Below are 13,128 nucleotides of genomic sequence, written 5' to 3' on the forward strand. Positions count from 1 at the left end.
GTAGTTAAAAGGGATAATCAGCTTAAGAAAAAGTCCCAAATCAATATGTCTTTGACAACATCAATAAAATTGTAAATAGGTCTTAGGAATCATCTGGCATCTTGATGGAGCAGGACAACTCGTAGATCTTATTTATCAGCCTGCTAACCTGCTCTTTTTTCAGAGACATAGATTCCATCCAAAATTTTTCTGATATCCTTGTTTTTATCTGTTGTGGCTTGCTGAATCAAAGCAGCTGAATTTGAACCAAGCCCAATGTCGTTTCCTTCAAGGATTAACTCATTTTTCTGGGCTTGAGATATCGAACAAGCAACACCTGGCCTTATCTGAACCCTGTGGATATATTTTGTAGCCAACAAATTTCGTATTTCAACAAGAGAGCCGTTGTTCTGGATAACGACATTGATGGGGAAGTGAGCATACGCAGAGCTCATCTTGTAATGGAAGTCCTGTGTAACATCCTTGATGGTGTTCTGTGCATGATTACAAATAGTGCAAACAGTAGCCAGTTCCTTTCTGTTTCCCCACCATTTGTCAACCTGGAGCCTCTTTTTCTTTCCAAGGTGACTGAGTTCTACATTGATGTGATTGGAGTCCCTCTGCAGGGTTCGTCTGGGATCCTTCACAGTAACTGCGTCCCTTGAGAGTGATGTCAGTGTTTTTTGGAATGTCGGCAGTCTTATTGCTGAGAATGTCTCCATTCTCATAGTAGATGGGGCAAAGCCAATCTCTGCTTTTTTAATTGGTATATTTAGACCACTTCCATTTAATTTTTTTTTTTTTTTTTTTTTGAGACAGAGTCTTACTCTGTTGCTGAGTGCCATGGCGTCAGCCTAGCTCACAGCAACCTCAAATTCCTGGGCTCAAGTGATCCTCCTGCCTCAGCTTCCCAGTAGCTGGCACTACAGGCACGTGCCACTGTACCTGGCTAATTTTTTCTATTTTTAGTTGTTTGGCTAATTTCTTTCTATTTATAGTAGAGATGGGGGTCTTGCTCTTGCTCAGGCTGGTCTCAAACTCCTGAGCTCAAACAATCCTCCCACCTTGACCCTCCTGGAGTGCTAGGATTACAGGCATGAGCCACCGTGCCCAGCCTAAACCACTTACATTTAATATAATTATTGGTATGGTAAGTCTGCCATTTTCTTTTTGTATTTTGTTCTCTGTTTTTCATTTCTCTACTTTCGTTTTCTTGCCTTCCTATGGGTTACTTGAACACTTTTTAGGATTCTATTTTGATTCATTTGTAGTATTTTCTTTTGAAACAGAGTCTCACTTTGTTGCCCAGGTTAGAGTAAGTGCCATGGCGTCAGTCTAGCTCACAGCAACCTCAAACTCCTGGGCTCAAGTGATCCTCCTGCCTCAGCCTCCTGAGTAGCTGGGACTACAGGCATGCGCCACCATGCCCGGCTAATTTTTTCTATATATATTAGTTGGCCAATTAATTTCTTTCTATTTATAGTAGAGATGGGGTCTTGCTCTTGCTCAGGCTGGTTTCGAACTCCTGACCTTGAGCAATCCGCCCACCTCGGCCTCCCAGAGAGCTAGGATTACAGGCATGAGCCACCATGCCTGGCCATTTGTAGTATTTTTTAATGTTATCTCTTTGTGTAGCCTTTTGAGTGGTTGCTCTAGGTATTAACATAACTTATTGTAGTCTACTGGTGTTGTCATTTTATCAGTTTCTGAATGAAGAAGAGCAACATTTCCTTCCCTTTACCTTCTCCCATTTATAATATTAAATGTTATAATATTATATATTATTTAAATATATAATATTTAAATATTTACTCTCCATACATTTAGAACATCAGTATTATAATTTTAGCTTCAATCATTAAACATAACTTAGAAAACCTAAGAGGAGATGGAATCTCCATTGCATTTACCCATCTTTTTTCTGTTTCTGTCTTCACAATATTTCAGGTTTCTTTTTTTTTATTGTTTCCTTTCTGTTTAGAGAATTTTTTAGCCTTTCTTCTAGTATAGATTCTGCTGGTGAGAAATTCTCTTGGTTTCTCTTCATCTGAGAATGTCTTGATTTTCCCCTCATTCCTGAAGGATATTTTCTCTTGTTTTAGGATTCTGGATTGACAGTTAATTTCTTTCAGCACTTGAAAAATATTATACCACTTCCTTCTGGCCTCTCATTTCTGATGAGAAATCTACTTTTATTCAAATTATTCCCCATCCCCCAAAGTGTCATTATTCCCTCTCTTCTTTCAACATTTTTTCTTTATCTTTAGTTATCAGAAGTTTAATTGTGATGTATCATGGCACGAATTTTGTGTTACTCTATTTGGGGTTTGCTTGGCTTCTTGAATCTGTAGGTTTATGTCTTTTGCCAAATTTGGAAAGTTTTCAGGCATTATTTCTTTAAGTACTTTTTCAACTCACCTTCTTTCTCCTCTTTGTCTGGGATTCTGATGACATGAATGAATGGGATAATCTCTCAGTGCCCCAACCCAGCCTAGTTGTCTAAGCGCTTCCATTTGGAATGCCTGAGTTTATGAAATAAACCAGACTTGACCTTCATTGGCTGATAATTCCTTTGTTTTCACTAAGGGATGCCCACACTTTTCCTAGCTGCCTGCAGGTATGGGGAGATTGTGTTTTAACCCAAAGTGCATGTTTTAATCAAAATATGTCCTGGTGAAAAAGAGTTGGCAGTCATTCTGGCTATTTTGAAATCATTTCCTCTTCTTTTTTTTTTTTTTTTTTTTTTTTTAATAATGTTCTCTTGACCTAGATGTTATGGAGCATTCATTGTGCATTAAGAAAATACTGTGCTAAAAGGCTGAGGCAGACAGCAGCCCTTAAAGAGCTAAAAATTAGGAGGGGTAATTCCTCATGGAACACAAATAACTGAGAGGCAGATGTGAGGAGGAGGCCTTGTGATGTTGAGGGAGCTCAGGGAGGGAACATGTGTTTCCCACAGGATGCAGGGGCAGCATCATGGAAGATGTGGCACCTGGACGTGAACTCTTGAGAGACTTGCAGATGCCACAGGTGAAAATAGGAAGAAAGAATATTTAAGGTACAGGAAATGATGGCCACAAAGGCACTGAAGTTGGAAAGCATGGGATGGATGTATTGGATGGGGGTGGTGAGTTGACCCAGACCATGGAGAGCTCTGTATGCCACACTAAGGATCTGGCTTTCATTTCATAGGCATTAAATGTTTTTGTAAAACCAGCTGCTTTGCTAGGATTGGGAAGGCTTAAGAGCCATTTGGCTATCTTTCCTAAATTTGGGTGCATTCCAAGCAGTGGGAGGAGGCTAATGTTTGAGTGCTTCCCTCCTGTGTGGCAGAGAGTTACCTCCATACATTGTCAATTAATCTTCAACAAAACCCCCCTCAGTTGTATGGTAGTATTCCCATTTTACAGATGAGAACACCAAGAGTTAAGTGTCTGACCAAAGACTGATTTCTTCTCTACCAAGTTGGAAGGTTGTCTTCTCCAGGTGTTTCGATGGTTAGTAGGGTTCCTTAAAACCTGTTATGGGTAAGATGGCATTGATGCTCCTGGGCCTCGAGGCACGGGATGACCAGATGACCTCAACGTCACTCTTCCTTGGGTAGCCCAGCATCCGTCTTCCCTTTATCGCCTGGAAGAGGCTTATACTCCACCCTCATGCTGTCACAGAATGGAATCTGGAAGGTACCTGAAAGATACTTAGTCCAACCCCTTATTTTTCCAGTGGGAACCAGAGGACCCAGGTGGCTAAGCCCGTCATTCACCTCCACATATAATGGGTTACTGGAAGGTTTGGTCCACTCTGCCTTGCTGGCCCTCTGTCAGTGTTGTTGTCTTCCCAAATCTCTAGGCCCCCACTTGTCCCTCTCGACACATGTTTTTCCTTTCAGGTCTTTTATTTTCCCCACAAGGTGTTTTAGTTTTTGTGTTTTTTGGAGATAGGGTATCACCCTGTTACCCAGGTTGGAGTGCAGTGTAACCTCGAACCTCATTGTAACCTCAAACTCCTAGGCTTAAGTGATCCTCCTGCCTCAGCCTCCTGAGTAGTTGGGTCTACAAGGGCACACCACCACACTTGGATAATTTTTAAATATTTTGTAAAGACAGGGTCTCTCTGTGTTGCCTAGGCTGGTCTTGAACTCCTGGCCTCCCAGAGTGCTAGGATTACAGGTGTGAGCCACCATGCCCAGCCTGTCTACTTTGAAATTAGGTTGATCTCTAGATAAATATTTATTATCTTACCTGCTTTCACTTGGATAATTTCTGTCTGTGTGGCTCATACAAATGGGAGTCTGAATTCAAGTATTTTCCTATAGTTTGATTCAGGAAGAATATGCTAGTCTTGTAGAGTGCATCAGTAATTTCCTAGCTGGTTGTGTGGAGCAGAAATTCTGGATTAGGAATGACCAGTCCGGGGATGACCTCCCTACAGCTGCGGGAAGGGGAGTCCATGCAATGTGCTCCCTGTACTCTGAATACCAGGGAAGCCCCATGGGAGCCGTGCGGAGCAGTGAGCTGTGTAGTCTATGGTGCAGTGAAAAGAGAACTGTCAGATGGCCCCAGAGACATCCCAACACCTGGCCACGGGCAAGATAACACCGTCTCTGTGGACCTCAGTTGTCCTTGTCTGTGAAGTGGTGATGATACGACCCATTCCACAGGTTGGCAGAAGCACACCTGTACTTGTAGACTGTAAAGGTAAAGGGTTTTTGTTCCTGTCATTGTCATTATTAGGGCAGCGTGGACATTTTCAGGCTGACTCTCCAGAGTGAACTGACAGGGGATGAACTTGAGCACATAGCCCAGAAGGTATTGAGGTTTCTCGTGCGGCGAGGCCCCGACCCCTCACCAGTTGTCCCTCCTTGCTGCTGACCCATCACCCCATGCTACCTGGAGCCATCTCTGCTGTCGCAAGCTTGGGAGCATCTCCTTTCAGAAATACCAGCTGACCTCAGCATTGCGCACTGCTTTGGAGGATGGGGAGACCCCCGCTAAAATGAAAACTAACCTGCGATTTCTACTAATTTTCCTTGTCCGGGGTTCTTGCTGCTGTGTGGCTTCTGTTAGAGGTTCTGAAATGAATTGTTGGAAGGGAAAACCAGACTAACTCCTCAAGTCTTCTGAGAAGCAGGTCTTCTGCGTTGGTCGAGGGGTTGGAGTTCTGGGCTGGCCATGTGGTTTCTGAGCCACCTCTCTCTGTGTTTCTCTGCTAGGCGGGCAGGAAGACCTATGCCATGGTGTCCAGCCGCTCAACTAGTCATTCTCTGGCTTCAGAACTGGTGGAGTCCAATGATGGACATGAGGAGATCATTAAGGTAAGCTTAGTTGGCCACCTTTCTACCTCCTCTCATTCTCCCTGCAGGTACATGAGAGGGAGCAGCTGCAATTGCCAAAGGAAGCTTGTGGTTTGACTGGAAGGAACCAGACCTGAGATACTAGTTCCTGGCCATCTCCTGGAAATATCCTTAGACTTCCAGGAGACTATAATCCGCCCATAGTGGCTTTGGTACAATCTGGCGGCAGGGATGACCTTACTAGGTGCTTATCCAATGGCCAGTTTTTGCTGCTGGAGGTTGTAGAGACAGGTGGGAGGTGTGTTTATGGAACTTATTTTTTAAAATTAGAACAACTTTTTATTTCTTTTTGTTTTAAATAAAAAACAGCTTTTTGCAATAAAATTCACATACCATATAATTGACCCAGTGAATGTATACTCATGCTGCATAATGATGTTTCAGTCAACAATGGACCACATATATGGTGGTGGTCCCATAATACCATACTTTTACTGTACTTTTTCTATGTTTAGGTATGTTTAGAGGCACCAATACTTACCATTGTGTTGCAGTTGTGTTATAGTATTCAGTACAGTGAAGTACTGTTCAGGTGTGCAGCCTAGGAACCATAGGCTATAGCACATAGCCTAGGTGTGTAGTAGGCTATACTATCTAGGTTTGTGTAAGTGCATTTGTTTGCATGACAAATTTGCCCCGTGACACATTTCTCAGGATAGATCCCTGTCGTTTGGTGATGCGTGTGACTGTATTTGTGTGTTTATGGCTATATAGCTATATATCATTTAGCTAAATTTATTGCGTTAGGATAAATTTCCAGAAGTAGATTTGCTAAGTCAAAGAGTAAATATATTTCTAAGTGTTCTGATCTGAATCACCAAATTGCTACCCAGTAAATTGATGGTAACAATTTAGCCTCCTACCAGGATTGTATGAAGCTGCCCGTTTTTTGTGGAATTAATTTAATTTGAGGTTTCTTAACTAAATAGTGTTATCTTCCTTTTTTCAGGTATACTTGAAGGGGAGGTCTGGAGACAAGATGATCCACGAGAAGAATATTAACCAGCTGAAGAGTGAGGTCCAGTACATACAGGAGGTGGGTGCCTCTTCTCTGTGGAGGAGTGGTTGGGTTATTTCTCTAAAGCTCACATTTTTTTTTTGGCTTCCTTTTTTTTTTTAAGGATTCTGGTTTTTTCTCCTCTGTTCCCTTTATGACTCTGAAGTGCCACCATGGCCTCTCATGTGTCAAACATCATTTTTGACCCTTTATACCCAATCCATTAATCCACAGGTACTTTACAAAGGACCATGTGCCTAGCACTGTTCCCCAGCCATATTATCTAAAGTCTCAGTCACCTTTCCCAACGTTTCCTAACTATCATCCATGGCTCATTTTTCTCCTTGGCATGTGTTACCACATAACATATTACATGTTTTATTTATTGGTCTGCTGTGTTGTGTGTCTCCCCAACTAGAATGTTGGCCATAGCCCCACTTGACCCAGGGTCTCTCCTTCCTTCCTGCAGCCAGTACTTAGAACAGCATCTGACTCACAGTAGTATGGGCAGGGGGCGGGCACAAAGGTGGGGGAGTCGGTGTGCTCCCTTTCTCTGCCCTAAAGCTCAAGTTTCTTGCCCTCCCTTCCCAGGCCAGGAACTGCCTGCAGAAGCTCCGGGAGGACATCAGTAGCAAGCTTGACAGGGATCCCAAAGAGTCTGTCCATCGACAGGAGATACAGGTAATAGGAAATAGCCCACGGTTGGGTCCCCACTGAGGAGGTGGGCTTGTGCCAGGCATTCTCATGTGGCAATTACATGGTGTGTGCTGAATCTAGCACCACTCCAAGAATGGAGAAAATCTAGGCATGCTGGCTTCTCTGAACACTCACAATCTAGAGTTAGGGCTCTCCGGCAGATGGGTGCTTGCACTTACATGTGTCAGCCTGTGTATAAGTACACCTGACCCTAAAACACCATACAAAATGGAATTTTATAATGAATGATCATCAGTTACTGGCAAAGCCTCTTATCTATAAGTGTTCTATGATTGATCTTCTTGCAATGTAGAGTTTTATAAAGCACTCTCCCCTAAATCCAAACTTCTCATAAGTTGATCTTGCTTAATTTGGGTGATACTTGTGCTATAAACTGAAGTCTTCGTCCTGCTTCTTCCTGGCCTGTTATTAATCTGTTTAAATAACTATTAATATATCTAACCTGGTATGGAAAGCTCCTCGAGGTTAGGGGTTCACCTCTCCGCCCTGTAGTCTGGGATGTAGAAGGCATCAGTAAATATTTGTTAGACTGAGCAGATTGGATAAATCCTTTCTGGGATGGAGAATCCTGGGATCGTGCTTTTCAGCTTTTCCAAAATTTGAGGATAGAAATGTCCTGACTCTCCTTTAGGTTCTGAGCTGCATTTCCTTCCTTTGCATTTCGGTTTGGGCGGGGTGGTCATTCTCCAGCAGTCCCTGCCTTCATTCCCCTGGAGGGAGCAGTGGCCCAGCAGCTGGTGCCAGGACAGTTCTTTGTCTTGGTCAGGCACTGGGCTTGTGTGGTGGACATTCCCTAATTTATTTTTCTGTGGCCAAAAGGTAGGACTTTCGTGTGGCTGGCGGGAGATGCTTTGTCAGGTGGTGGAAGAGCCTAATGTGCTCAGAGACTGGCCCAAAAGTCCAGGCCTTGCATTTGCACAAATCAGCCCTCAGATGATGAATAATCAGGCATTCTTTTGGAAAGAATATGACAAAAGCTGCTTCCCCTTGCCATTTATGCTTTGTCAAACCTTGTCAGGATCCCTGGGGGCGAGGGAAACTGTTACAGGCAGTTGCTCGTGTTCCCCTGGCTGAGAGGAATGGGCTCCTTGTATTTTCCAACCTGCTGAGAGGTTTTAGCCTGAGGCTTCTTTCGTCCTTCTTACAAGGTTAGGGTGCTCTGTCTGGGGGGGCGGGCCACACACAGTTCTCCACCCCCTCTGATTTCTGTGTTCCCATAGAGCACTGGAAGTCTTTTTTTCCCTTTCCCTTCCCTTCCTTCCATGCTTTGCCTTTCTCTCCTTCCTTCCCTTTCTTCCCTTTCCTCTCTTTCCTCCTCATCCTTCTCTCTCTCCCTTCCTTTTTTCTCTCCTTTCCTCTTCCTTCCTCTCCTCCCTCTTTCTAAGATTTGAGTCTTAGAAGAATAATGTTTGTTTTTTTTTTTTTTTTTTTGAGACAGAGTCTCGCTTTGTTGTCCAGGCTAGAGTGAGTGCCGTGGCGTCAGCCAAGCTCACAGCAACCTCAAACTCCTGGGCTCGAACGATCCTTCTGCCTCAGCCTCCCGAGTAGCTGGGACTACAGGCATGCACCACCATGCCCGGCTAATTTTTTTTATATATATATCAGTTGGCCAATTAATTTCTTTCTATTTATAGTAGAGACGGGGTCTCGCTCTTGCTCAGGCTGGTTTTGAACTCCTGACCTTGAGCAATCCGCCCGCCTCGGCCTCCCAGAGAGCTAGGATTACAGGCGTGAGCCACCACGCCCGGCCTAGAATAATGTTTTTAAGCTGGTTGCTTGGGACTGTTTTAACTACCAGTTTTATTTTTGTTTCAACAGGTGGTTCTAGAAAAGCCAAATGGCTTTAGTCAGAGTCCCACAACCCTGTACAGCCGCCCACCTGAGGTAGGTGACAGAGGGGACACCCTGGTGACTCTGCTTAGCCAGGGGCAGACCTCCTCTTCCCTGATCCCTTTCTTTGTTTATTGCTCCCTCACAGATGCACTCTCTCTCTCTCTCTCTCTGCTTTGTCTCACTAAATACAAGAGTAATACTTAACTTGATGTAAAAATTCACACAATAGAGAAATATAAAAAGTAGGAATTCCCCTTCTCCAGTCCCAGTCTTGGGAAGTATCTGCCGTTAGCAGACTGAAGTGGGTGGGTCCTTCTCAAGCAGCACTTCTCAGCCTCGGCTGCCCCCTGGAATGGCCTTAGAACTTTAAAGGAGATCATACCTGGGTCCCAACCCCAGGGATAGTAATTCTGAGATGTGACTTGGGCATCAGGACTTTTAAAAGCTCTTCAGGTGATGCTAGTGTTTAACCAAAGTTGAATGCCAATATTCTATAGTCAGGTGGTGGAATATGTTTTCCTATACATAGATAACCATATTTAAATACCATATTATATATGTTATTATATACACAAATACCATATATACATGTGTATATATATATAATACATACTTTTCACAGATATAAGATCATGATAAAGACATTATTCCTTGCTTTTTTAATTTTTTTAAACTGAAGAATATAATTATAGTCATCTTTCCATATTAGCACATATAGATCTAAATCAATCTTTTGAATAACTGCTTAGTATTTCCTTCCATGGCTGTACTATAAAAAAATGTTTTTTATTAAATACTACATATAGCATTTCTTTATATTTTGTTTTGTTTTTTGAGACAGAGTCTCAATCTGTTGCCCAGGCAACAGATTGAGTGCCATAGCATCAGCCTAGCTCACAGCAACCTCAAACTCCTGGGCTCAAGTGATCCTCCTGCCTCAGCCTCCCGAGTAGCTGGGACTACAGGCATGTGCCACCATGCCCAGCTTATTTTTTCTATTTTTTCGTAGAGACGGGGTCTCACCCTTGCTCAGGCTGGTCTCGAACTCCTGGCCTCAAGCAATCCTCCCACCTGGGCCTCCCAGAGTGTTAGGATTACAGGTGTGAGCCCCCTTGCCTGGCCTGTGTTTGTTTTTTGTTTCTTCAGTTGGGTATTTTTTTGCATTGGATGTTTTTGGCTCTCAGGTACAGGGTTGACTCAGACCCACCTATTAGTTCTCAGCACGTCATCCTCATGAATGCCCTCAAGGCCTCCTAACTGGTTTTACTTTTTCTTTTTTCACCTCTTTCCCTACCTACCCCACAAGGGTCACTCTCCCTAATGAATTCGGTATCTGACTTTAAATATGCCTGTAAAATGTTTTCAATTTACAGGATGGGCTTGCGCTATATCTTTTTTATTCTGCTTTTTCTTTTTTTACCCAGCACCATGTTTTTAGTGGTATATCTAATACATTGCTGTCATAAAATCTAGTTTTTCTTTCTACCTCCCTCATGTAGTGTTTTTTTTTTTTTTTTTTTTTTTTTTTTGAGACAGAGTCTCACTTTGTTGTCCAGGCTAGAGTGAGTGCCATGGCGTCAGCCTAGTTCACAGCAACCTCAAATTCCTGGGCTCAAGTGATCCTCCTGCCTCAGCCTCCCAAGTAGCTGGGACTACAGGCATGTGCCACTATGCCCAACTGATTTTTTCTATATATATTAGTTGGCCAATTAATTTCTTTCTATTTATAGTAGAGACGGGGTCTTGCTCTTGCTCAGGCTGGTTTTGAACTCCTGACCTCAAGCAATCCACCTACCTGCCTTGGCCTCCCAGAGTGCTAGGATTACAGGCGTGGGCCACCGTACCCAGCCCCTCATGTAGTTTTATCGTACTTTTTTTTCACTTTGTATTATACCATTCTTTTTTGTTTTTGTTTTTTTTCAAGACAGAGTCTCGCTTTGTTGTCTAGGGTAGAGTGAGTGCCGTGGCGTCAGCCTAGTTCACAGCAACCTCAAACTCCTGGGCTCAAGCAATCCTTCTGCCTCAGCCTCCCAAGTAGCTGGGACTATTAGCATGTGCCACCATGCCTAGCCAATTTTTTCTATATATTAGTTGGCCAATTAATTTCTTTCTATTTATAGTAGAGATGGGGTCTTGCTCTTGCTCAGGCTGGTTTCGAACTCCTGACCTTGAGCAATCTGCCCGCCTTGGCCTCCCAGAGTGTTAGGATTACAGGCGTGAGCCACTGCGCCTGGCCTCACTTTGTATTATATCATATGATGAAATACTATTTTCATGAAAGTTTGTCATGTCATTAAATAGTCTTATGAGACGACCATTTGAAATAAATACATAATAGTTGTGTTCCAGGAGCCTTGAAAGCATTTTCACCTGTTCAGTGGCTTAGGTGAGGCAATAGGGGAATTGATCAGATAACTTACTGATGTCTAGATTTAGAATGTCTCGATTCTAGCCACTCTTCAGATGTGCAGTTTGGGTTTTCCCATTCCCTTGAATCACCACATTTGGCAAATAACGTTAATGGCAACAAATTATATTAATAACACCTGGTAATATCTGTTTAGCCTCTTTCTTCTGACAAGCTCAAAGCCCTGCCAGATATTATCTTGGCTATTGTTTTCTTTTTTCAATTTAATAAAGTTTTATTTTTCCAAATACAGTTGGTTTGACCCGTTCACACATCTTCGCCAGCAGCTGGGGCATCTCTACCCTTGGTATTTCTGGTGTAAATTACTTGAGCTCTGTGCTTTGGAACCAGCTTGATGAGGCCTTTACTAAGGAGCTCCTGAAGGGCTGCCCTGGCCAGGGAACCTCGAATCCTCAGTCTCTCAGAGACCACAGCTGGGGTTATAAGCTTATAGTTGGGAACTTCCTGACAGAGTTTGTCATATGTAGCTTTGTTAAGCAAGACTAAGTTGTTGAGCTTGTCCCGAACTTTGCCTTGGGACCACTTCTTTTGGGCCTTGCCCCCAGATTTGTTCACTGGGTCTTTGTCTGTCTTGGCCGACTTTCCGGCATCTTTCTTCTTCTTGTCGTCCCTGGGCAGCATCTCGAAGCTTGGAGAAGCGCTGCAACTACCACGGCCTCGTTAAGATGTCAGATAAAAAAGCATCTTGGCTATTTTTAAGGCAGCCTGTAAGGCAGGGTGTTGTAAGGAGTCTTCTCACTGCTTCACAGATGAAGAAAGGAAGGCCCACAGGTCCTGGTAATAAACGCAGCGACTGGGACCCTGTCTCCCTCCTCCTAACTGAGAGCTCTGTGCTCTGGTTTGAAGGTATCACTGCTTCCCACCGTGCAAGACGGGGAGCGATTCTCCCGTCAGACCCTCAGGGAGCTCGTAACTGGTGTCTGGTGTCTGTGCAGCAGAGGTGGGGGCGAGACCCTACATGTCAGCTCAGCCCTAATCACCAGCCCACAGTTGGGTGTGTCTGGGAGAGAGACTGAGCAATAACCTTGATGAGACACCTTTTCCTACACTGAATCAGATTGTGGACAGTAACCCTTCACACGCTGATCTCGGTGCCTGGTGCCGAGAACGCTAAAAGGTGTGCCTTTGGGCCCCCGCCCTGGAGACGAGTTCCAAAGAGGAACACGGACCCCGCTATCAGAGAGGTCTGATGCAGGGAAGCAGGACACAGCATAAAGATGGCATGCATACACATACCTGCCAAGAAATCATTGATTGACATAAGTACACACTATTACTGAGCGTGTCTTAAAATAATTGGGTGATTTGAGGCTAGCTGAATTCTTTAGGGTGTGAAGGGAGAATGTTTCATTGAATAACTCAGAAGTCAGTGAAATGGCTGCCTAAGACCAACTCTGCCCCGTGTGATGTTAATTCTTTTGTGAGTGTGGTCTGGGTGAGATGGTGCAAACCAGCGTATGGCAGGGAACGGACCTTCTTACCAAATAACAAACGTGGTGGCTTTGCCTTCCTTTCCCTGCTCTGGTCGTAGGTGGACACCTGTATGAATGAAGATGTCGAGAGCTTGAGGAAGACCGTGCAGGACTTGCTTGCCAAGCTGCAGGAGGCTGAGCGTCAACACCAGTTAGACCGTGTGGCTTTTGAGGTGAGATCTGGGATTTGGGGAGAAGGTGCCCTAAGGGATGGGCTGCTGGATGCAGGTGCCAGTGACGTTCTTGGTTTGGACTTCATGTCTCTCTGGCTGGGTGTCACCAACTGGAAATGCAAGGCTTTAAGGCCTGGGGCACTTGTCTGTTTTTCCCTCTCCTGGACACTTATGGT

The 13,128-nt window shown here is 44.0% G+C and overlaps 1 protein-coding gene and 2 pseudogenes across 3 annotated transcripts in view; 1 reads left to right on the forward strand and 2 right to left on the reverse strand.

Moving 5' to 3' along the window:
- TUFT1 (tuftelin 1) overlaps positions 1-13,128 on the forward strand; it is a 42,455-nt gene that overhangs the window by 18,362 nt on the left and 10,965 nt on the right. Inside the window, exons 1-7 of one of the 3 annotated variants that reach the window (XM_012767601.3) lie at positions 2,212-4,500; positions 4,713-4,787; positions 5,192-5,293; positions 6,282-6,368; positions 6,921-7,010; positions 8,865-8,930; positions 12,839-12,952. In XM_012767601.3, the coding sequence (XP_012623055.2) occupies positions 4,381-4,500; positions 4,713-4,787; positions 5,192-5,293; positions 6,282-6,368; positions 6,921-7,010; positions 8,865-8,930; positions 12,839-12,952 (654 nt within the window). In that variant the 5' untranslated portion in view covers positions 2,212-4,380. Of the gene's footprint in view, positions 1-2,211; positions 4,501-4,712; positions 4,788-5,191; positions 5,294-6,281; positions 6,369-6,920; positions 7,011-8,864; positions 8,931-12,838; positions 12,953-13,128 lie in introns of those variants that run through there. The other 2 variants (XM_012767597.3, XM_012767599.3) reach the window with 2 other exon arrangements.
- On the reverse strand, positions 144-3,637 carry LOC105873063 (large ribosomal subunit protein uL6 pseudogene; annotated as a pseudogene).
- On the reverse strand, positions 11,554-11,933 carry LOC142861132 (small ribosomal subunit protein eS25 pseudogene; annotated as a pseudogene).

The sequence above is a fragment of the Microcebus murinus genome, chromosome 2 (genome assembly GCF_040939455.1).
Source record: "Microcebus murinus isolate Inina chromosome 2, M.murinus_Inina_mat1.0, whole genome shotgun sequence".
NCBI lineage: Eukaryota > Metazoa > Chordata > Mammalia > Primates > Cheirogaleidae > Microcebus > Microcebus murinus.